The 24,802-nt window shown below is 51.7% G+C and overlaps 1 protein-coding gene across 1 annotated transcript; it reads left to right on the forward strand.

The window, feature by feature from the left end:
- The first annotated feature begins 2,419 nt into the window (after window positions 1–2,419).
- Window positions 2,420–23,836, forward strand: LOC140105267 (guanine nucleotide-binding protein G(t) subunit alpha). Its single transcript, XM_072129220.1, has 9 exons — window positions 2,420–2,674; window positions 7,477–7,519; window positions 9,635–9,776; window positions 9,858–10,015; window positions 20,125–20,253; window positions 20,386–20,515; window positions 20,839–20,992; window positions 21,075–21,269; window positions 21,994–23,836. The coding sequence occupies exons 1-8, from the start codon at window positions 2,569–2,571 to the stop codon at window positions 21,263–21,265; spliced, it is 1,053 nt and encodes a 350-aa protein (XP_071985321.1). The 5' UTR covers window positions 2,420–2,568; the 3' UTR covers window positions 21,266–21,269; window positions 21,994–23,836.
- The last annotated feature ends 966 nt before the right edge of the window (window positions 23,837–24,802 follow it).

Raw genomic sequence — 24,802 nt, forward strand, 5'->3', positions numbered from 1 at the left:
CAGAGCTGCCATGTGTGTAATGTGTACAGACCTCCCATGTGTGTATATGTGTGTAATGTGTACAGAGCTGTCATGTGTGTATATGTGTGTAATGTGTACAGAGCTGTCATGTGTGTAATGTGTACAGACCTCCCATGTGTGTATATGTGTGTAATGTGTACAGAGCTGCCATGTGTGTAATGTGTACAGACCTCCCATGTGTGTATATGTGCGTAATGTGTACAGAGCTGCCATGTGTGTATATGTGTGTAATGTGTACAGAGCTGCCATGTGTGTAATGTGTACAGAGCTGCCATGTGTGTAATGTGTACAGACCTCCCATGTGTGTATATGTGTGTAATGTGTACAGAGCTGTCATGTGTGTATATGTGTGTAATGTGTACAGAGCTGCCATGTGTGTAATGTGTACAGACCTCCCATGTGTGTATATGTGTGTAATGTGTACAGAGCTGCCATGTGTGTAATGTGTACAGACCTCCCATGTGTGTATATGTGTGTAATGTGTACAGAGCTGTCATGTGTGTATATGTGTGTAATGTGTACATAGCTGCCATGTGTGTAATGTGTACAGAGCTGCCATGTGTGTATATGTGTGTAATGTGTACAGAGCTGTCATGTGTGTATATGTGTGTAATGTGTACATAGCTGTCATGTGTGTATATGTGTGTAATGTGTACAGACCTCCCATGTGTGTATATGTGTGTAATGTGTACAGACCTCCCATGTGTGTAATGTGTACATAGCTGCCATGTGTGTAATGTGTACAGAGCTGCCATGTGTGTAATGTGTACAGACCTCCCATGTGTGTATATGTGCGTAATGTGTACAGAGCTGCCATGTGTGTAATGTGTACAGAGCTGCCATGTGTGTAATGTGTACAGAGCTGCCATGTGTGTAATGTGTACAGACCTCCCATGTGTGTATATGTGTGTAATGTGTACAGACCTCCCATGTGTGTATATGTGTGTAATGTGTACAGAGCTGCCATGTGTGTATAGGTGTGTAATGTGTACAGAGCTGCCATGTGTGTATATGTGTGTAATGTGTACAGAGCTGCCATGTGTGTAATGTGTACAGAGCTGTCATGTGTGTAATGTGTACAGAGCTGCCATGTGTGTAATGTGTACAGACCTCCCATGTGTGTATATGTGTGTAATGTGTACAGAGCTGTCATGTGTGTATATGTGTGTAATGTGTACATAGCTGCCATGTGTGTAATGTGTACAGACCTCCCATGTGTGTAATGTGTACAGACCTCCCATGTGTGTATATGTGTGTAATGTGTACAGAGCTGTCATGTGTGTATATGTGTGTAATGTGTACATAGCTGCCATGTGTGTAATGTGTACAGACCTCCCATGTGTGTATATGTGTGTAATGTGTACAGAGCTGCCATGTGTGTAATGTGTACAGAGCTGCCATGTGTGTAATGTGTACAGAGCTGTCATGTGTGTATATGTGTGTAATGTGTACAGAGCTGCCATGTGTGTAATGTGTACAGAGCTGCCATGTGTGTAATGTGTACAGACCTCCCATGTGTGTAATGTGTACAGAGCTGCCATGTGTGTAATGTGTACAGACCTCCCATGTGTGTATATGTGTGTAATGTGTACAGACCTCCCATGTGTGTAATGTGTACAGAGCTCCCATGTGTGTAATGTGTACAGACCTCCCATGTGTGTAATGTGTACAGAGCTGCCATGTGTGTATATGTGTGTAATGTGTACAGAGCTGCCATGTGTATAATGTGTACAGACCTCCCATGTGTGTATATGTGTGTAATGTGTACAGACCTCCCATGTGTGTATATGTGTGTAATGTGTACAGAGCTGCCATGTGTGTAATGTGTACAGAGCTGCCATGTGTGTAATGTGTACAGACCTCCCATGTGTGTATATGTGTGTAATGTGTACAGAGCTGTCATGTGTGTAATGTGTACAGAGCTGCCATGTGTGTAATGTGTACAGACCTCCCATGTGTGTATATGTGCGTAATGTGTACAGAGCTGCCATGTGTGTATATGTGTGTAATGTGTACAGAGCTGTCATGTGTGTAATGTGTACAGACCTCCCATGTGTGTATATGTGTGTAATGTGTACAGACCTCCCATGTGTGTAATGTGTACAGAGCTGCCATGTGTGTATATGTGTGTATTGTGTATCCCCATACTACAGCTCTATTTGTAGACGTGTTGGTGAAGCTCCAGGATACAGTAGGATCAATGTAAGTCTTTCCTCCCTGGACTCAGCGTATACAGAGATTTAAGATAAACCTCTTCCCTGGATAAGACAACTTCTGTGAGGGGTTATCGCTGAGCTCAGCAACACTCACACCTGTGTCACCCCTTTACCTGTCCTTGGCTACGATAGGCCCCGGGGAGGCACGTGACAAGTTATGGCTGTAAAATCCTATTGAGAATTAGAGCAGATGAGATTTGGAAGGAGGGCAGGGGGACAGGAGTCATTCCTCCGGCAGTCCTGGTGGTGGTCACATATCCCCCTGTAAGGAGGACGCCCGAGGCACCAGCCTTCTCCACTGCCGACTCTTCCACCTTGGGAAACATAAAACATGGGAGCCGGAGCCAGCGCCGAGGAGAAGCATTCCCGGGAACTGGAGAAGAAGCTGAAGGAAGATGCGGAGAAGGACGCCAGGACGGTCAAGCTTCTCCTACTGGGTGAGTGCGATAATTGGATCCAGCGATACCGGCGCCGCAGGTGCACGTGTATGTATGAAGCGTTGGGATCAGTTTTGTGTCACGGGAGGTTGTGGTGATGATTCGCACCGGTGGCCACATTCATGGCAGAAGCCCGGACATAATCACTCGCCCACGCTCCGGTGTTCAATAATCTGCCGCACTCTGCACGTAGAGCCTCAATACTGATACATCCAACACAATGGGGCTCATTTACTAAGGGCTCCGCAGCCGCACTTTCGTCAGGTTTCCCGATCAAATTCAAATCGGTGCTGGCTTGCACACAACAGAAATGGGAGGGGGCGTGGCCGTCAGACAACCCGACAGATTCGGACAAACCGTGGAATTTAAAAAAGGATTTGTGTCGCAAGATCAAGCACTCACATGCACCGGGACGAAGAAGGGGAACTCCGGCGGACCCCGGGGCAGAAACGATGGATGCAGGAACTCGGGCGCACAATGTCAGTGAATTGCACCGGACCTGAATCCTTGTCGTATAACGCACCGCAGGATCGCAACTGGACCAGGTAAGTAAATCTGCCCCAATGTATCAACTTGTGGCCAAATCTATTTGTATTTCCCGACATCTTGTCTATCCTTGTTATGTCGGGTGTTCACTCATCTCATATCAGGTCATCCATCCATCATCTATCGCTCTCATATAACTTACACTTTTGTATCAGTCTCATAGGTAACCAATATTCATGTCAAATATATCCAAAATCTACCCCCCCCCCCACTCCATCTCCTTGTTATATCTCCCTCATATCCATCCAGCGTCTCCTGTTCATCTCTCATCTCATGGATGTTACACCTTTCTATCGAGCTTCTCCTATTTACCCAATATCTCGTCTCATATCTATCCGGTGTATCCCCCTCTTATCTATCCGGTGTATCCCCCTCTTATCTATCCGGTGTATCCCCCTCTTATCTATCCGGTGTATCCCCCTCTTATCTATCCGATGTATCCCCCTCTTATCTATCCGGTGTATCCCCCTCTTATCTATCCGATGTATCCCCCTCTTATCTATCCGATGTCTCCCCCGCTTATCCATCCGATGTATCCCCCTCTTATCCATCCGGTGTATCCCCCTCTTATCCATCCGATGTATCCCCCTCTTATCCATCCGGTGTATCCCCCTCTTATCCATCCGGTGTATCCCCCTCTTATATATCTGATGTATCCCCCTCTTATCCATCCGGTGTATCCCCCTCTTATCTATCCGATGTATCCCCCTCTTATCTATCCGATGTATCCCCCTCTTATCCATCCGATGTATCCCCCTCTTATCCATCCGATGTATCCCCCTCTTATCCATCCGATGTGTCCCCCTCTTATCTATCCGATGTATCCCCCTCTTATCCATCCGATGTATCCCCCTCTTATCTATCCGATGTATCCCCCTCTTATCCATCCGATGTGTCCCCCTCTTATCTATCCGATGTATCCCCCTCTTATCTATCAGATATATATTTTGTATCCCCCTCTTATCCATCCGGTGTATCCCCCTCTTATCTATCCGATGTCTCCCCCTCTTATCCATCCGATGTATCCCCCTCTTATCCATCCGATGTATCCCCCTCTTATCTATCCGGTGTATCCCCCTCTTATCCATCCGGTGTATCCCCCTCTTATCCATCCGGTGTATCCCCCTCTTATCTATCCGGTGTCTCCCCCTCTTATCTATCCGGTGTATCCCCCTCTTATCCATCCGGTGTATCCCCCTCTTATCCATCCGATGTATCCCCCTCTTATCTATCGGATGTCTCCCCCTCTTATCTATCGGATGTCTCCCCCTCTTATCCATCCGATGTCTCCCCCTCTTATCCATCCGATGTATCCCCCTCTTATCTATCCGATGTCTCCCCCTCTTATCCATCCGGTGTATCCCCCTCTTATCTATCCGGTGTATCCCCCTCTTATCTATCCGGTGTATCCCCCTCTTATCCATCCGGTGTATCCCCCTCTTATCTATCCGATGTATCCCCCTCTTATCCATCCGATGTATCCCCCTCTTATCCATCCGGTGTATCCCCCTCTTATCTATCCGGTGTATCCCCCTCTTATCTATCCGGTGTATCCCCCTCTTATATATCTGATGTATCCCCCTCTTATCTATCCGGTGTATCCCCCTCTTATCTATCCGGTGTATCCCCCTCTTATCTATCCGGTGTATCCCCCTCTTATCTATCCGGTGTATCCCCCTCTTATCCATCCGGTGTATCCCCCTCTTATATATCTGATGTATCCCCCTCTTATCTATCGGATGTATATTTTGTATCCCCCTCTTATCTATCGGATGTATATTTTGTATCCCCCTCTTATCTGTCGGATATATATTTTGTATCCCCCTCTTATCTGTCGGATATATATTTTGTATCCCCCTCATGTCTATGGAGCTCCTCTTAATCTTTGTGTTATATGTAATGTCCTTTGTATCCTCCTTCCCCGTGCGGCTTCTGGTTGCGTTGTTCGGTATCTGCCCCCGTCCTATAGTTTGTGCCCCCCGGTGTTCATTCCTTAGTCTGGGAGATTTGGGTTAGGACTCTAATCCTCTGCTTAGCTCCTGGTTTACACACAGATTACAGGCCGAGCCGCCCCATGTTATGGAGGAGACACCTTGGGCCAGTAATCTCAGCTCATTATACCTTGTAGTGTCACCTATAGAATCTACCCGTATACTACATAGAACCTTCTTGGGTTTCCAATGGTGTCACGCGGAGCCCGACGCGTCATGTGTGATACACGAGGAGATGCCAATCCCAACAGAAACGCAAAGTGTAAGACATGTCCCAGATCCTCCAGAATGGGGCATGTGGTGCTTCAACATGTCTGATCCTTAACCCCACCAGAACGAAGCAGGACTGAAGTGTCTGAAGGCAGTCATTAGGCTTTGTCCACACCAGCGTCCTCCCTTCTGTGTATAATGGACCCCATGGCGATTGCTTGGATGGACGTCATGTGGCTCCAGGAATAGCTCTGCAGACTGGGATATTCCAGGAATCCCTCAGGTTACAAGGACTCCATCAAACTAGTGAAAGATGAGATTCTTATCGACACCGAGAGCAAGGATTAGGTACAACAGAACCGACCCGGGCAACACAGGACTCCTCAGCCCCTAGGACATCTCATCCCCATTTAACTATGATCCGAACAGACAATAGGGGAACCTTTCCATAACCATCCGGGGGTCTCGTTATGGAGCCACCGCTTCCTCCACGCTGGGGATTCTTGGTCAATCATCTCTGGTGGAGGGGAGCAGAGGATTCTGCAGTTAGTGGAGTATTTGGGAGTCTTCCCCCACCCTGTCTGCGTCCCTGGAGAGATCTCACCAGGATCCCGCTCCTAGGGGAAGCCATGAGGGTTGTAGACAGCTTTAAAGGAAATCTACCACCAGGATGAAGGATTGTAAACCAAGCGCTGACACTGACATACTGGTGAGCGCCCCCTCTGGCAGGATCCTGGTTTTTACAAGAAAAAGGGATTAAAAATTATGGAAATGAGCCTCAGGGGCTCTGGGCTCGATTACAAGCTGTGGATCCAAGAAGAAGATGAGTCCGTGACCTCCTGCACTTCCAATATCATCTCCTTCATCCGATCTAAAGGACGCTGGGCTGTAACGCTCACAATCCGATATATTGGACGCAGAGCTGATGCCGGCATCATAAAACACAGATCTTCAATCTTGGGTGTTTAACCTGTTAAATGCCAATGTCAGCGCGACCACAGCATTTAACTTGGCCCCATTAACGCCCCCCGTGCAGTTTCAGGAAGAGAAGACACAATTTGAATGTTAAACCGCGCTCGGTCCGAATCAGTCCTAATTTGTGTCGCATGGAAGCAGCGCATGCGCCACAACCCCAGTCCGACAAAAGTCCAGCGCGACTCTTAGTAAATGAGCCCCATTATGTTTTGTACATTAGGGTATAGCAACCCCAAAATGGTATCCCTGGAAAATGCGTCTCATCCCGCAAAATAATTTCCCCCACAAGACCCCAATAATGGGAAAACTACGACTTTATATCCTACAAAAGGGCTCAATGTCTATAGGACAGAACTGCAGGGCGCTCCTTCCCCCCTGCGCAGCGCTGTGCCCCCCACTACAGGTAACAGCCACATGTGGGGGGGGGGGGGCTCCATACTCAGAAGAAATTACATAACACATTTTAAGATGGGTTTTCTCTTTTTATTTTTTGGAAATGTGTAAATTTTAGGGCTAAAAGAAAGTATAACCGACAAAATGAGACAATTCGGAATCTCACCTCCATTTTGTTTTAATTACTATGCAGCGTTCAAAGGGTTAAAAATCTGCCTCAGGCGGCGTTCACACCACTGTATGGGGGACACATGTACAGCCGCAGGCTTCTGGCCGTACACACGTCCCCCATAGAAGGCAATGGGCGCAGAAATGATACAGAATTACAGAGGACACCCCCCTATAACCCCCCCTGTCACTATATAATGCATTTCTTCTATCCCATTAAACCCGCTCCATCCTGAGAAGCCAAATCCTAAGATTAACCCAAACACAAGGGCGGCGCAGAGATCACAGCTTACACTCGGTAATAACTTCACTCCTTCTATTCTACTTTACATTTTGATTCATTTTAAGCCAAGTAGGACACACCCCTTCCCACAAAGCCACCCCCACTTGTCAAAAACAGCGCGGAGAGTGTCTAAAACATAACAAAGATGGTACCAGGCACAATGTACAATGTGGCCCAAATGGAGACTGAATTATCCCCCAGATGTATCTGACATTTTCCTATTCTCAATGTTCCAGGAGCCGGAGAATCGGGAAAAAGCACCATCGTAAAACAGATGAAGTGAGTACAACACACGCCTCATCCATCCATCTATCTATCTATCTATCCCTCCATCCATATATCCATCCATCTACCCATCCATCCATCCATCCATACGTCTACCCATCCATCCATCTATGTATCCATCCATCTATGTATCTATCCATCTATGTATCTATCCATCTGTCTATCTATCTATCCATCCATGCATCATCTTTCTATCTATCCATCCATCTATGTACCCATCCATCCACCTATCTGTCCATCCATCTACCTACCCATCCATCCATGTATCCATCCATTTATCTACTCATCCATCCATCTATCTACTCATCCACCCATCCATATGTCTACCCATCCATCCATCTATGTATCCATCCATCCATCTGTCTATCTATCCATCTGTCTACCTATCCATCCATGCATCATCTTTCTATCTATCTATCAATCCATCTATGTATCCATCCATCCATCCATCTATCTACCCATCCATCCATCTATGTATCCATCCATCCATCTATCCATCTTTCTACCCATCCATCTACCCATCTATTTATCTATGTATCCATCCATCCATCTACCTATCCATCCATCCATGTATCCATCCATCTATCTACTGATCCACCTATGTATCCATCCATCTATCTATCTACCCATCCACCTATGTATCCATCCATCCATGTATTCATCCATCCATCTATGTATCCATCCATCCATGTACCTACCCATCCATCCATGTATTCATCCATCCATTTATCTACTCATCCATCCATCTATCTACTCATCCATCCTGTATCATCTTTCTATCTATCCGTCCACCTATGTACCCATCCATCCACCTATGTACCCATCCACCCATCTATCTACCTACCCATCCATCCATTTATCCATCCATCCATGTATCCATCAATCTATGTACCCATCCATTCATGTACCTACCCATCCATCCATGTATTCATCCATCCATCCATTTATCTACTCATCCATCCATCTATCTACTCATCCATCCTGTATCATCTTTCTATCTATCCGTCCACCTATGTACCCATCCATCCATCTATGTATCCATCCATCCATCCATCTATGTATCCATCCATCCATCTACATACCCATCCATCCATGTATCCATCCATCCATCTATGTATCCATCCATTTATCTACTCATCCATCCATCTATCTACATATCCATCCATCTACCCATCCATCCATCAATCAACCCATCCATCTATGTATCCATCCATCCATGTATCCATCCATTTATCTACTTATCCATCCATCTATCTACTCATCCATCCATCCATACGTCTACCCATCCATCCATCGATGTATTCATCCATCCATCAATCTATCAACCCATCCATCCATGTATCCATCTATCTACCCATCTGACTATCTATCCATCTGTCTACCCATCCATCCTGTATCACCTTTCTATCTATCCATCCACCTATGTACCCATCCATCCATCTACCTACCCATCCATCTATCTATGTATCCATCCATCTACCTACCCATCCACCCATCTATGTATCCATCCATCCATCCATTTATCTATGTATCCATCCATCCATCTATCTATGTATCCATCCATCTACCTACCCATCCATCCATCTATGTATCCATCCATCCATTTATCTATGTATCCATCCATCCATCTATCTATGTATCCATCCATCTACCTACCCATCCATCCATCTATGTATCTATCCATCCATCTATGTATCCATCCATCTACCTACCCATCCATCCATCTATGTATCCATCCATCCATCTATCTTTGTATCCATCCATCTACCTACCCATCCATCCATCTATGTATCCATCCATCCATTTATCTACTCATCCATCCATTTATCTACTCATCCATCCATCTATGTATCCATGTATCCATCCATCTATGTATCCATCCATCCATTTATCTACTCATTCATCCATTTATCTACTCATCCATCCATTTATCTACTCATCCATACATCTATCTACTCATCCATACATCTATCTACTCATCCATACATCTATCTACTCATCCATCCATCCATCCATCCATATGTCTACCCATCCATCCATCCATCTATGTATCCATCCATTTATGACTAGTTCTCTCCATCTCCTGTGTAATGACTCCATTCTCTACAGAATTATCCATCAGGATGGTTACTCCCTTGAAGAATGCCTGGAGTTCATCGCCATCATCTATGGTAACACGCTTCAGTCCATGTTGGCCATTGTCAGAGCCATGAACACACTGAACATCCAGTACGGTGACCCTGCCCGACAGGTGAGAAGAACACCACTGACCCTGTAGGGGGTCCACTGCCGGCCAGTACAATGAGGGGTCACCACTGTCTCTCATCTTTAGGATGATGCACGAAAACTCATGCACCTGGCAGACACCATTGACGAGGGGACCATGCCCAAAGAGATGTCCGACATCATAGGACGGCTGTGGAAGGACACGGGGATCAAGGCTTGCTTCGATCGCGCATCCGAATATCAGCTGAACGATTCAGCAGGATAGTAAGTCATTACTGGGGGCCACACGCGGACCACCTGATCTGCCTGAAGGGTGGTCTCCTAATATATCTGCCTGATATGTCATGCAGTAAAATCACCTCTGACCCTATGGCGGCATTAACCCTGAAGAGCTGCCCCGAGCCACTAGACTATCAGCAGCAGATCCAGTACAACCTGAAACCTATGAGATGACCTTTCTAACATAACCAGAAGAGGTCAGGGGTCAGCATGGATACTCTATCCCCTCTGTGACTACACCCAGCGAGCTGCCATGTCCTGTGTGTCCTGACACCTTTCTATCATAGCCAGCAGTGGTCAGGGGTCAGCATGGGTGCTCTGACCCCTCTGTGACTACACCCCCATACACAGCGAGCTGCCATGTCCTGTGCCCTGACACCTTTCTATCATAGCCAGCAGTGGTCAGGGGTCAGCATGAGCGCTCTGACCCCTCTGTGACTACACCCCCCATACACAGCGAGCTGCCATGTCCTGTGTCCTGACACCTTTCTATCATAGCCAGCAGTGGTCAGGGGTCAGCATGGGCGCTCTGACCCCTCTGTGACTACACCCCCCATACACAGCGAGCTGCCATGTCCTGTGTCCTGACACCTTTCTATCATAGCCAGCAGTGGTCAGGGGTCAGCATGGGCGCTCTGACCCCTCTGTGACTACACCCCCCATACACAGTGAGCTGCCATGTCCTGTGTGTCCTGACACCTTCTATCATAGCCAGCAGTGGTCAGGGGTCAGCATGGGCGCTCTGACCCCTCTGTGACTACACCCCCCATACACAGCGAGCTGCTATGTCCTGTGTGTCCTGACACCTTTCTATCATAGCCAGCAGTGGTCAGGGGTCAGCATGGGTGCTCTGACCCCTCTGTGACTACACCCCCCATACACAGCGAGCTGCCATGTCCTGTGTGTCCTGACACCTTTCTATCATAGCCAGCAGTGGTCAGGGGTTAGCATGGGAGCTCTGACCTCTCTGTGACTACACCTCCCATACACAGCGAGCTGCCATGTCCTGTGTCCTGACACCTTTCTATCATAGCCAGCAGTGGTCAGGGGTCAGCATGGGCTCTCTGACCCCTCTGTGACTACATCCCCCCCAATACACAGCAAGCTGCCATGTCCTGTGTCCTGACACCTTTCTATCATAGCCAGCAGTGGTCAGGGGTAAGCATGGGCGCTCTGACCTCTCTGTGACTACACCCCCATACACAGCGAGCTGCCATGTCCTGTGTCCTGACACCTTTCTATCATAGCCAGCAGTGGTCAGGGGTCAGCATGGGCGCTCTGACCCCTCTGTGACTACACCCCCCATACACAGCGAGCTGCCATGTCCTGACACCTTTCTATCATAGCCAGCAGTGGTCAGGGGTCAGCATGGGCGCTCTGACCTCTCTGTGACTACACCCCCATACACAGCGAGCTGCCATGTCCTGTGTGTCCTGACACCTTTCTATCATAGCCAGCAGTGGTCAGGGGTCAGCATGGGTGCTCTGACCCCTCTGTGACTACACCCCACATACACAGCGAGCTGCCATGTCCTGTGTGTCCTGACACCTTTCTATCATAGCCAGCAGTGGTCAGGGGTCAGCATGGGTGCTCTGACCCCTCTGTGACTACACCCCCCATACACAGCGAGCTGCCATGTCCTGTGTGTCCTGACACCTTTCTATCATAGCCAGCAGGGGTCAGGGGTCAGCATGGGCGCTCTGACCCTTCTGTGACTACACCCCACATACACAGCGAGCTGCCATGTCCTGTGTGTCCTGACACCTTTCTATCATAGCCAGCAGTGGTCAGGGGTCAGCATGGGAGCTCTGACCCCTCTGTGACTACTCCCCCCATACACAGCGAGCTGCCATGTCCTGTGTCCTGACACCTTTCTATCATAGCCAGCAGTGGTCAGGGGTCAGCATGGGTGCTCTGACCCTTCTGTGACTACACCCCCCATACACAGCGAGCTGCCATGTCCTGTGTGTCCTGACACCTTTCTATCATAGCCAGCAGTGGTCAGGGGTCAGCATGGGTGCTCTGATCCCTCTGTGACTACACCCCCCACACACAGCGAGCTGCCATGTCCTGTGTGTCCTGACACCTTTCTATCATAGCCAGCAGTGGTCAGGGGTCAGCATGGGCGCTCTGACCTCTCTGTGACTACACCCCCCATACACAGCGAGCTGCCATGTCCTCTGTGTCCTGGCACCTTTCTATCATAGCCAGCAGTGGTCAGGGGTCAGCATGGGTGCTCTGACCCCTCTGTGACTACACCCCCCATACACAGCGAGCTGCCATGTCCTGTGTGTCCTGACACCTTTCTATCATAGCCAGCAGTGGTCAGGGGTCAGCATGGGCGCTCTGAACCCTCTGTGATTACACCCCCCATACACAGCGAGCTGCCATGTCCTGTGTGTCCTGACACCTTTCTATCATAGCCAGCAGTGGTCAGGGGTCAGCATGGGTGCTCTGACCTCTCTGTGACTACACCCCCCATACACAGCGAGCTGCCATGTCCTGTGTGTCCTGACACCTTTCTATCATAGCCAGCAGTGGTCTGGGGTCAGCATGGGCGCTCTGACCTCTCTGTGACTACACCCCCATACACAGCGAGCTGCCATGTCCTGTGTGTCCTGACACCTTTCTATCATAGCCAGCAGTGGTCAGGGGTCAGCATGGGTGCTCTGACCCCTCTGTGACTACACCCCCCATACACAGCGAGCTGCCATGTCCTGTGTGTCCTGACACCTTTCTATCATAGCCAGCAGTGGTCAGGGGTCAGCATGGGCGCTCTGACCCCTCTGTGACTACACCCCCCATACACAGGGAGCTGCCATGTCCTGTGTGTCCTGACACCTTTCTATCATAGTCAGCAGTGGTCAGGGGTCAGCATGGGTGCTCTGACCCCTCTGTGACTACACCCTCCATACACAGCGAGCTGCCATGTCCTGTGTCCTGACACCTTTCTATCATAGCCAGCAGTGGTCAGGGGTCAGCATGGGCGCTCTGACCCCTCTGTGACTACACCCCCCATACACATTGAGCTGCCATGTCCTGTGTGTCCTGACACCTTTCTATCATAGCCTGTAGTAGTCAGGGGTCAGCATGGGTGCTCTGACACCTCTGTGACTACACCCTCCATACACAGCGAGCTGCCATGTCCTGTGTCCTGACACCTTTCTATCATAGCCAGCAGGGGTCAGGGGTCAGCATGGGTGCTCTGACCCCTCTGTGACTACACCCCCCATACACAGCGAGCTGCCATGTCCTGTGTGTCCTGACACCTTTCTATCATAGCCAGCAGTGGTCAGGGGTCAGCATGGGCGCTCTGACCCCTCTGTGACTACACCCCCCATACACAGGGAGCTGCCATGTCCTGTGTGTCCTGACACCTTTCTATCATAGTCAGCAGTGGTCAGGGGTCAGCATGGGTGCTCTGACCCCTCTGTGACTACACCCTCCATACACAGCGAGCTGCCATGTCCTGTGTCCTGACACCTTTCTATCATAGCCAGCAGTGGTCAGGGGTCAGCATGGGCGCTCTGACCCCTCTGTGACTACACCCCCCATACACATTGAGCTGCCATGTCCTGTGTGTCCTGACACCTTTCTATCATAGCCTGTAGTAGTCAGGGGTCAGCATGGGTGCTCTGACACCTCTGTGACTACACCCTCCATACACAGCGAGCTGCCATGTCCTGTGTCCTGACACCTTTCTATCATAGCCAGCAGTAGTCAGGGGTCAGCATGGGTGCTCTGACCCCTCTGTGACTACACCCCCCATACACAGCGAGCTGCCATGTCCTCTGTGTCCTGACACCTTTCTATCATAGCCAGCAGTGGTCAGGGGTCAGCATGGGCGCTCTGACCCCTCTGTGACTACACCCCCCATACACAGCGAGCTGCCATGTCCTGTGTGTCCTGACACCTTTCTATCATAGCCAGCAGTGGTCAGGGGTTAGCATGGGCGCTCTTACCCCTCTGTGACTACACCCTCCATACACAGCGAGCTGCCATGTCCTGTGTGTCCTGACACCTTTCTATCATAGCCAGCAGTGGTCAGGGGTCAGCATGGGTGCTCTGACCCCTCTGTGACTACACCCCCCATACATAGCGAGCTGCCATGTCCTCTGTGTCCTGACACCTTTCTATCATAGCCAGCAGTGGTCAGGGGTCAGCATGGGCGCTCTGACCCCTCTGTGACTACACCCCCATACACAGCGAGCTGCCATGTCCTGTGTGTCCTGACACCTTTCTATCATAGCCAGCAGTGGTGAGGGGTCAGCATGGGCGCTCTGACCCCTCTGTGACTACATCCCCCATACACAGCGAGCTGCCATGTCCTGTGTGTCCTGACACCTTTCTATCATAGCCAGCAGTGGTCAGGGATCAGCATGGGTGCTCTGACCCCTCTGTGACTACACCCCTATACACAGCGAGCTGACATGTCCTGTGTCCTGACACCTTTCTATCATAGCCAGCAGTGGTCAGGGGTCAGCATGGGCACTCTGACCCCACTGTGACTACACCCCCATACACAGCGAGCTGCCATGTCCTGTGTGTCCTGACACCTTTCTATCATAGCCAGCAGTGGTCAGGGGTCAGCATGGGCGCTCTGACCCCTCTGTGACTACACCCCCCATACACAGCGAGCTGCCATGTCCTGTGTGTCCTGACACCTTTCTAACATAGCCAGCAGTGGTCAGGGGTCAGCATGGGTGCTCTGACCCCTCTGTGACTACACCCCCCATACACAGCGAGCTGCCATGTCCTGTGTGTCCTGACACCTTTCTATCATAGCCAGCAGTGGTCAGGGGTCAGCATGGGTGCTCTGTCCCCTCTGTGACTACACCCCCCATACACAGCGAGCTGCCATGTCCTGTGTGTCCTGACACCTTTCTATCATAGCCAGCAGTGGTCAGGGGTCAGAATGGGCGCTCTGACCCCTCTGTGACTACATCCCCCATACACAGCGAGCTGCCATGTCCTGTGTGTCCTGACACCTTTCTATCATAGCCAGCAGTGGTCAGGGGTCAGCATGGGCGCTCTGACCCCTCTGTGACTACACCCCCCATACACAGCTAGCTGCCATGTCCTGTGTGTCCTGACACCTTTCTATCATAGCCAGCAGTGGTCAGGGGTCAGCATGGGCGCTCTAACCCCTCTGTGACTACACCCCCCATACACAGCGAGCTGCCATGTCCTGTGTGTCCTGACACCTTTCTATCATAGCCAGCAGTGGTCAGGGGTCAGCATGGGCGCTCTGACCCCTCTGTGACTACACCCCCATACACAGCGAGCTGCCATGTCCTGTGTGTCCTGACACCTTTCTATCATAGCCAGCAGTGGTCAGGGGTCAGCATGGGTGCTCTGACCCCTCTGTGACTACACCCCCCCATATAAAGCGAGCTGCCATGTCCTGTGTCCTGACACCTTTCTATCATAGCCAGCAGTGGTCAGGGGTCAGCATCGGCACTCTGACCCCTCAGTGACTACACCCCCCATACAGAGCGAGCTGCCATGTCCTGTGTCCTGACACCTTTCTATCATAGCCAGCAGTGGTCAGGGGTCAGCATGGGTGCTCTGACCCCTCTGTGACTACACCCCCCCATATAAAGCGAGCTGCCATGTCCTGTGTCCTGACACCTTTCTATCATAGCCAGCAGTGGTCAGGGGTCAGCATGGGCGCTCTGACCTCTCTGTGACTACACCCCCCATACACAGCGAGCTGCCATGTCCTGTGTGTCCTGACACCTTTCTATCATAGCCAGCAGTGGTCAGGGGTCAGCATGGGTGCTCTGACCCCTCTGTGACTACACCCCCCCATACACAGCGAGCTGCCATGTCCTGTATGTCCTGACACCTTTCTATCATAGCCAGCAGTGGTCAGGGGTCAGCATGGGCGCTCTGACCCCTCTGTGACTACACCCCCCATACACAGCGAGCTGCCATGTCCTGTGTGTCCTGACACCTTTCTATCATAGCCAGCAGTGGTCAGGGGTCAGCATGGGCGCTCTGACCCCTCTGTGACTACACCCCCCATACACATTGAGCTGCCATGTCCTGTGTGTCCTGACACCTTTCTATCATAGCCAGCAGTGGTCAGGGGTCAGCATGGGTGCTCTGACCCCTCTGTGACTACACCCCCCATACACAGCGAGCTGCCATGTCCTGTGTGTCCTGACACCTTTCTATCATAGCCAGCAGTGGTCAGAGGTCAGCATGGGCGCTCTGACCCCTCTGTGACTACACCCCCCATACACAGCGAGCTGCCATGTCCTCTGTGTCCTGACACCTTTCTATCATAGCCAGCAGTGGTCAGGGGTCAGCATGGGCGCTCTGACCCCTCTGTGACTACACCCCCCATACACAGCGAGCTGCCATGTCCTGTGTGTCCTGACACCTTTCTATCATAGCCAGCAGTGGTCAGGGGTCAGCATGGGCGCTCTGACCCCTCTGTGACTAAACCCCCCATACACAGCGAGCTGCCATGTCCTGTGTGTCCTGACACCTTTCTATCATAGCCAGCAGTGGTCAGGGGTCAGCATGGGTGCTCTGACCCCTATGTGACTACACCCCCATACACAGCGAGCTGCCATGTCCTGTGTGTCCTGACACCTTTCTATCATAGCCAGCAGTGGTCAGGGGTCAGCATGGGCGCTCTGACCCCTCTGTGACTACACCCCCCATACACAGCGAGCTGCCATGTCCTGTGTGTCCTGACACCTTTCTATCATAGCCAGCAGTGGTCAGGGGTCAGCATGGGCGCTCTGACCCCTCTGTGACTACACCCCCATACACAGCGAGCTGCCATGTCCTCTGTGTCCTGACACCTTTCTATCATAGCCAGCAGTGGTCAGGGGTCAGCATGGGCGCTCTAACCCCTCTGTGACTACACCCCCCATACACAGCGAGCTGCCATGTTCTGTGTGTCCTGACACCTTTCTATCATAGCCAGCAGTGGTCAGGGGTCAGCATGGGCGCTCTGACCCCTATGTGACTACACCCCCCATACACAGCGAGCTGCCATGTCCTGTGTGTCCTGACACCTTTCTATCATAGCCAGCAGTGGTCAGGGGTCAGCATGGGGGCTCTGACCCCTCTGTGACTACACCCCCCATACACAGCGAGCTGCCATGTACTGTGTGTCCTGACACCTTTCTATCATAGCCAGCAGTGGTCAGGGGTCAGCATGGGCGCTCTGACCCCTCTGTGACTACTCCCCCCATACACAGCGAGCTGCCATGTCCTGTGTGTCCTGACACCTTTCTATCATAGCCAGCAGTGGTCAGGGGTCAGCATGGGAGCTCTGACCCCTCTGTGACTACACCCCCATACACAGCTAGCTGCCATGTCCTGTGTGTCCTGACACCTTTCTATCATAGCCAGCAGTGGTCAGGGGTCAGCATGGGTGCTCTGACCCCTCTGTGACTACACCCCCCATACACAGCGAGCTGCCATGTCCTGTGTGTCCTGACACCTTTCTATCATAGCCAGCAGTGGTCAGGGGTCAGCATGGGTGCTCTGACCCCTCTGTGACTACACCCCCCATACACAGCGAGCTGCCATGTCCTATGTGTCCTGACACCTCTCTATCATAGCCAGCAGAGGTCAGGGGTCAGCATGGGCGCTCTGACCCCTCTGTGACTACACCCCCATACACAGCGAGCTGCCATGTCCTGTGTCCTGACACCTTTCTATCATAGCCAGCAGTGGTCAGGGGTCAGCATGGGTGCTCTGACCCCTCTGTGACTACACCCCCCATACACAGCGAGCTGCCATGTCCTGTGTGTCCTGACACCTTTCTATCATAGCCAGCAGTGGTCAGGGGTCAGCATGAGCGCTCTGACCCCTCTGTGACTACACCCCCCATACACAGCGAGCTGCCATGTCCTGTGTCCTGACACCTTTCTATCATAGCCAGCAGTGGTCAGGGGTCAGCATGGGCGCTCTGACCCCTCTGTGACTACACCCCCATACACAGCGAGCTGCCATGTCCTGTGTGTCCTGACACCTTTCTATCATAGCCAGCAGTGGTCAGGGGTCAGCATGGCTGCTCTGACCCCTCTGTGACTACACCCCCCATACACAGCGAACTGCCATGTCCTGTGTGTCCTGACACCTTTCTATCATAGCCAGCAGTGGTCAGGGGTCAGCATGGGCGCTCTGACCCCTCTGTGACTACACCCCCCATACACAGCGAGCTGCATTGTCCTGTGTCCTGACACCTTTCTATCATAGCCAGCAGTGGTCAGGGGTCAGCATGGCTGCTCTGACCCCTCTGTGACTACACCCCCCATACACAGCGAGCCGCCATGTCCTGTGTCCTGACACCTCTCTATCATAGCCAGCAGTGGTCAGGGGTCAGCATGGGCGCTCTGACCCCTCTGTGACTACACCCCCCATACACAGCGAGCTGCCATGTCCTGTGTGTACTGACACCTTTCTATCATAGACAGCAGTGGTCAGGGGTCAGCATGGGTGCTCTGACCCCTCTGTGACTACACCCCCATACACAGCGAGCTGCCATGTCCTGTGTGTCCTGACACCTTTCTATCATAGCCAGCAGTGGTCAGGGGTCAGCATGGGTGCTCTGACCCCTCTGTGACTACACCCCCATACACAGCGAGCTGCCATGTCCTGTGTCCTGACACCTTTCTATCATAGCCAGCAGTGGTCAGGGGTCAGCATGGGTGCTCTGACCCCTCTGTGACTACACCCCCATACACAGCGAGCTGCCATGTCCTGTGTGTCCTGACACCTTTCTATCATAGCCAGCAGTGGTCAGGGGTCAGCATGGGTGCTCTGAGCCCTCTGTGACTACACCCCCCATACACAGCGAGCTGCCATGTCCTGTGTGTCCTGACACCTTTCTATCATAGCCAGCAGTGGTCAGGGGTCAGCATGGGTGCTCTGACCCCTCTGTGACTACACCCCCCATACACAGCGAGCTGCCATGTCCTGTGTGTCCTGACACCTTTCTATCATAGCCAGCAGTGGTCAGGGGTCAGCATGAGCGCTCTGACCCCTCTGTGACTACACCCCCCATACACAGCGAGCTGCCATGTCCTGTGTCCTGACACCTTTCTATCATAGCCAGCAGTGGTCAGGGGTCAGCATGGGCGCTCTGACCCCTCTGTGACTACACCCCCATACACAGCGAGCTGCCATGTCCTGTGTGTCCTGACACCTTTCTATCATAGCCAGCAGTGGTCAGGGGTCAGCATGGCTGCTCTGACCCCTCTGTGACTACACCCCCCATACACAGCGAGCTGCCATGTCCTGTGTGTCCTGACACCTTTCTATCATAGCCAGCAGTGGTCAGGGGTCAGCATGGGCGCTCTGACCCCTCTGTGACTACACCCCCCATACACAGCGAGCTGCCATGTCCTGTGTCCTGACACCTTTCTATCATAGCCAGCAGTGGTCAGGGGTCAGCATGGCTGCTCTGACCCCTCTGTGACTACACCCCCATACACAGCGAGCTGCCATGTCCTGTGTGTCCTGACACCTTTCTATCATAGCCAGCAGTGGTCAGGGGTCAGCATGGGTGCTCTGACCCCTCTGTGACTACACCCCCATACACAGCGAGCTGCCATGTCCTGTGTCCTGACACCTTTCTATCATAGCCAGCAGTGGTCAGGGGTCAGCATGGGTGCTCTGACCCCTCTGTGACTACACCCCCATACACAGCGAGCTGCCATGTCCTGTGTGTCCTGACACCTTTCTATCATAGCCAGCAGTGGTCAGGGGTCAGCATGGGTGCTCTGACCCCTCTGTGACTACACCCCCCATACACAGCGAGCTGCCATGTCCGGTGTGTCCTGACACCTTTCTATCATAGCCAGCAGTGGTCAGGGGTCAGCATGGGCGCTCTGACCCCTCTGTGACTACATCCCCCATACACAGCGAGCTGCCATGTCCTGTGTGTCCTGACACCTTTCTATCATAGCCAGCAGTGGTCAGGGGTCCCCTATACATAGTGAGGTGTCTTGTCTTGTGTTTCCTTACACCTCTTCTCAATCTTCTGTGGTTTCATGTTTTGGCTGATTTGTGTATATGAAAAAGGTCCAGGGGATTCCTGATGGGTTCTTCTTCTTCTTCTTCAGTTATCTCAATGACTTGGAAAGACTGGTTACCCCAGGGTATGTTCCCACAGAGCAGGACGTCCTCCGGTCCAGAGTGAAGACCACTGGTATCATCGAAACACAATTTGGACTCAAAGATCTCAATTTCAGGTAGGTTATCAACATTGAAGGTGATAGAACAGAATATAGGCAGATGACACCCGGGTCAGAATACAAGCCCTGGCACCGATAACCACTATTGGGGGGTTCCTTGTTGACCCTCAATGTTTGGCATTGTTATAGGATGTTTGATGTGGGAGGACAGCGATCCGAGCGCAAGAAGTGGATCCACTGCTTTGAAGGCGTCACCTGCATCATCTTCATTGCTGCCCTGAGTGCGTACGATATGGTCCTGGTGGAGGACGATGAAGTGGTAAATGACCAGATTATAAGTCCTGATCCAAACATGTTACACAGATTGTTCCCCTTACATACATGCATGCCTGAAGGGAGCGGCAGAGTGTGCATGTGTTCTGAAGTGTGTAGTCAGCCCAACCACTCCCTCCCGTACCCCAGGCCCGTACACACAGGATGGTTTTAGATGTGTCCATGAAAGGACGCCATAAATGACCAAACCGTTTAAAAGACCCCACAGCGCGAGAGTCCTGCACACGACCACGTGTGGGTGGAAGTGGTCATGGTGGTAGGACCCTTGTGGATAACCCCCCAGATGCTGCTCTCTTTCTCTCCTTGCAGAATAGAATGCACGAAAGTTTGCACCTCTTTAACAGTATCTGCAACCACCGCTACTTTGCCACCACTTCCATCGTACTCTTCCTCAACAAGAAAGACGTCTTCACCGAGAAGATCAAAAAGGCCCACTTGAGCATCTGTTTCCCAGACTATGATGGTGAGGGGCAAGGAAGGGGCCACGGGGCCACGCTGCCATCATGACCCCACACCTTCATGTCATTTTTCTTGTTGTGATCCAGGTCCAAACACCTATGAAGATGCCGGGAACTACATTAAGACTCAGTTCCTGGAGCTAAACATGCGACGAGACGTGAAGGAAATCTACAGCCACATGACCTGCGCCACCGACACAGAGAACGTCAAGTTTGTGTTTGACGCGGTCACAGACATTATCATCAAAGAAAACCTGAAGGACTGCGGCCTGTTCTAAGGAGGTGAGAGCTCACAGGTCCTCCACGGCACATGGTCTTCTGAGGGTGGGATGTCTGGGAGGTCTCCATGGTTGGAGATGGGGTCACTAGTGGAGATTGCCTTACATTTATACTTCACGTACAAGGCAACGCTGTGCAGATGTCTAACGCTCTACAACTCGCTTATGTGGGAACCTTTAATGACCTGCTCCACGCACAGGACTGACCATGGACCAGGACCTGGTGTTGGACCATCAGTGATCAAATATTAATGACCTATCTTGAGAAGAGACTAAACATCCCCCTATAAATGAGCAGAATGAGTGGACGGTGGGCTGGGACCACCATTGCTGTAGCTTCTCCCCTGTACATTCAGAGGTCCGCCAGAGGACGCTCCACCCCAGGTGACCTGTGAGGCCTCTTTAATCTTATACAAATATCCTGTCCTGCCAAACAGAACGTGACGGGAGCTGTAGTCACACAGTTATCTGGGTACACAATGATCCGGACAGCTTCTTCTATCAGGAGAAACACAATTACACAAGCCGCCCGCTAACTGCGGACACATTTACACAATTTAGGTGACAAGGCATGTGGACCGTGAGTCAAATCCAACCATAGTGCACTCCACAGCGCTGCAGCTCTGGATGTGACTGGAGCATAACAACCCATACACCATCCTCTGTGTCCTCTTAGGTCTGGAGGTGGAGGCATCAGTCTTGTAATATTTTTGTTTCTTCCATTCTAGATCCACACGGAATTTGTTTCGAGGGTTTTGCCCACAGCTTCCTCTCACCCCATCAACCCCAATAAACATCGGAGCACTCAAGCGTCTCCCTCCTAGAAGGAGGAATCAAACTGCACGTCATATTGTATAATCCAAAAATGTTAGGGGTGTAGAGAAGACACAGCTCACTAGCACCCGCCGCCACGTCACATATACAGCCCCCCCACCACGTAGCATCGCTGATCCCGGGCCGCAGGAATCCTGCAGTAGATGCCTCCATCATTGTCTCAGCAGAAGATTGGACGGCTGCAGAGAAGTGACAACCACAGGACACATCCCCCAGAGCCCTGACCATCCATGAGACATGTCCTCCTAGACCTGTGACCATCTACAGGACATGTCCCCCAGAGCCCTGACCATCCATGAGAGATGTCCTCCTAGAGCCGTGAGCATCCACAGGATATGTCTCTTCGGAGCCCTGACCATTCATGAGACATGTCCTCCTAGACCTGTGACCATCTACAGGACATGTCCCCCAGAGCCCTGACCATCCATAAGACATGTCCTCCTAGAGCCATGACCATCCACAGGTCATGTCCCATCGGAGCCCTGACCATTCATGAGAGATGTCCTCCTAGACCTGTGACCATCCACAGGATATGTCCCATCGGAGCCCTGACCATCCATGAGACATGTCCTCCTAGAGCCGTGACCATCCACAGGATATGTCCCTTCGGAGCCCTGACCATTCATGAGAGATGTCCTCCTAGACCTGTGACCATCCACAGGATATGTCCCTTCGGAGCCCTGACCATCCATGAGAGATGTCCTCCAAGAGCCGAGACCATCCACAGGACATGTCCCTTCGGAGCCCTGACCATCCATGAGAGATGTCCTCCAAGAGCCGAGACCATCCACAGGACATGTCCCTTCGGAGCCCTGACCATCCATGAGAGATGTCCTCCTAGAGCCGTGACCATCCACAGGACATGTCGCCCCATAGCCGTGACCATCCACAGGACATGTCGCCCCATAGCCGTAACCATCCACAGGACACGTCGTCCCATAACCATGATTATCCACCGGAGACGTCACCCCCAGAGCCGTGACCATCCACAGGACATGTCCCATTGGTAACTATTCTCCCAGTGTCATGAACGTCCACAGTGAGTGTCCCCCGAGAGCTGTGACCATCCACAGGACACGTCGCCCCAGAGCCGTAACCATCCACAGGACATGTCCCATCGGAGCCCTGGCCATCCACAGGACACATCCCCCCGGTGACCATTCTCCCAGTGTCATGAACGTCCACAGTTAGTGTCCCTCGAGAGCTGTGACCATCCACAGGACACGTCGCCCCAGAGCCGTGAGCATCCACAGAACATGTCCCCCAAAGTCGTGTCCATACCACCAGAGTCATGACCGTCCACAAAGAGTATCCCTCTCCAGAGCCGTAACCACCCACAGGACATGTCCCCTGAAGTCGTGTCCATCCCCCCGTCCACAATGAGTATCCCTCCCCAGAGCTGTGACCACCCACAGGCGCCGTCACCTCCATGCCGGGGGCTGCCAGTCTGTCTGTCATGTACTTTTCGGTTTAGCAGCCTGGAGAACGTCTGCAGGTGTGGCCCCCGACATCCCTGGTGCGGTCATTATACTACAGGAGCCCCATCACTATCCGGCTCCAGCGATCCATCACTTGGGTGGGGCAGCCCTCCCCTAGAGGTTAACCCCTTGCTGTTTCTCTCTTTATGTATTTTTATAAGTAACCCCCTGCCCCTATTTGGGGTCCATGTCTGTTGTACAGGTAGTCGGTAGCTGTCAGGCTTCACATACAGTAAATGCCAATGTTAGGCGGAACCTCGCCCGTGCCGGTCTCATTATTGCTCCGACCATCGATAACAAGAGATTGAAGAACACAGGGGTCCCTGATGTACACGGCACCGGACCCCTGCACCGGACCCTGAATTAGGATACACGTGTTGTGGGCCCACACTGGGTGCAACTAATTCTCAGACATGAAGCCCTCACACTGACAGGTTACTGATGGGGGTCCGGCCCACAGGGGGTCTGACCGGTAAAGTGGAGGTGGTTGTCTTCGCTTCATATCTCCAGACTGGTGACGTGGGAAAGCTTATTTGCATAGTCCTTACCCAGAATCCTCAATTCTACAAGCAAGGCCTCTGTCCACCTGCATAAGGAGATGATTCCTTTCTTATACAGTAGATGGCAGCAGATCTCCGTGTGGTGGACGTGGGGGTCCGAGCATCTGCCGTGTGCACCCCACAGCCCGAATACCGAGCATGTACTGACCCAAAACCACCAGTACTGACACAGGGACCCACAGTACTGCCCCCAGTGACCACCAGTACTGACGCAGGGACCCAAAGTACTAATCCAAGACCACCCGTACTGATCCAAGAGCCCCCAGTACTAACCCAAGACCACCCGTACTGACCCAAGAGCCCCCAGTACTGACCCAGGAGCCTCCAGTACTAACCCAAGAGCCCCCAGTACTAATCCAAGACCACCCGTACTGACCCAAGAGCCCCCAGTACTGACCCAGGAGCCTCCAGTACTAACCCAAGACTAACAGTGCTGACCCAGAAACCCACAGTACTTAGCCAAGACAACCAGTACTGACCCAGAAACCCACAGTACTAACCCAAGACAACCAGTGCTGACCCAGAAACAACAGTACTGACACAGGGACCCACAGTACTGCCCCCAGTAGAGACCCAAGACCACCCGTACTGACCCAAGAGCCCCCAGTACTAATCCAAGACCACCAGTACTGACCCAGGAGCCTCCAGTACTAACCCAAGACTAA

The sequence above is a fragment of the Engystomops pustulosus genome, chromosome 10 (assembly GCF_040894005.1).
Source record: "Engystomops pustulosus chromosome 10, aEngPut4.maternal, whole genome shotgun sequence".
Classification (NCBI taxonomy): Eukaryota; Metazoa; Chordata; class Amphibia; order Anura; family Leptodactylidae; genus Engystomops; species Engystomops pustulosus.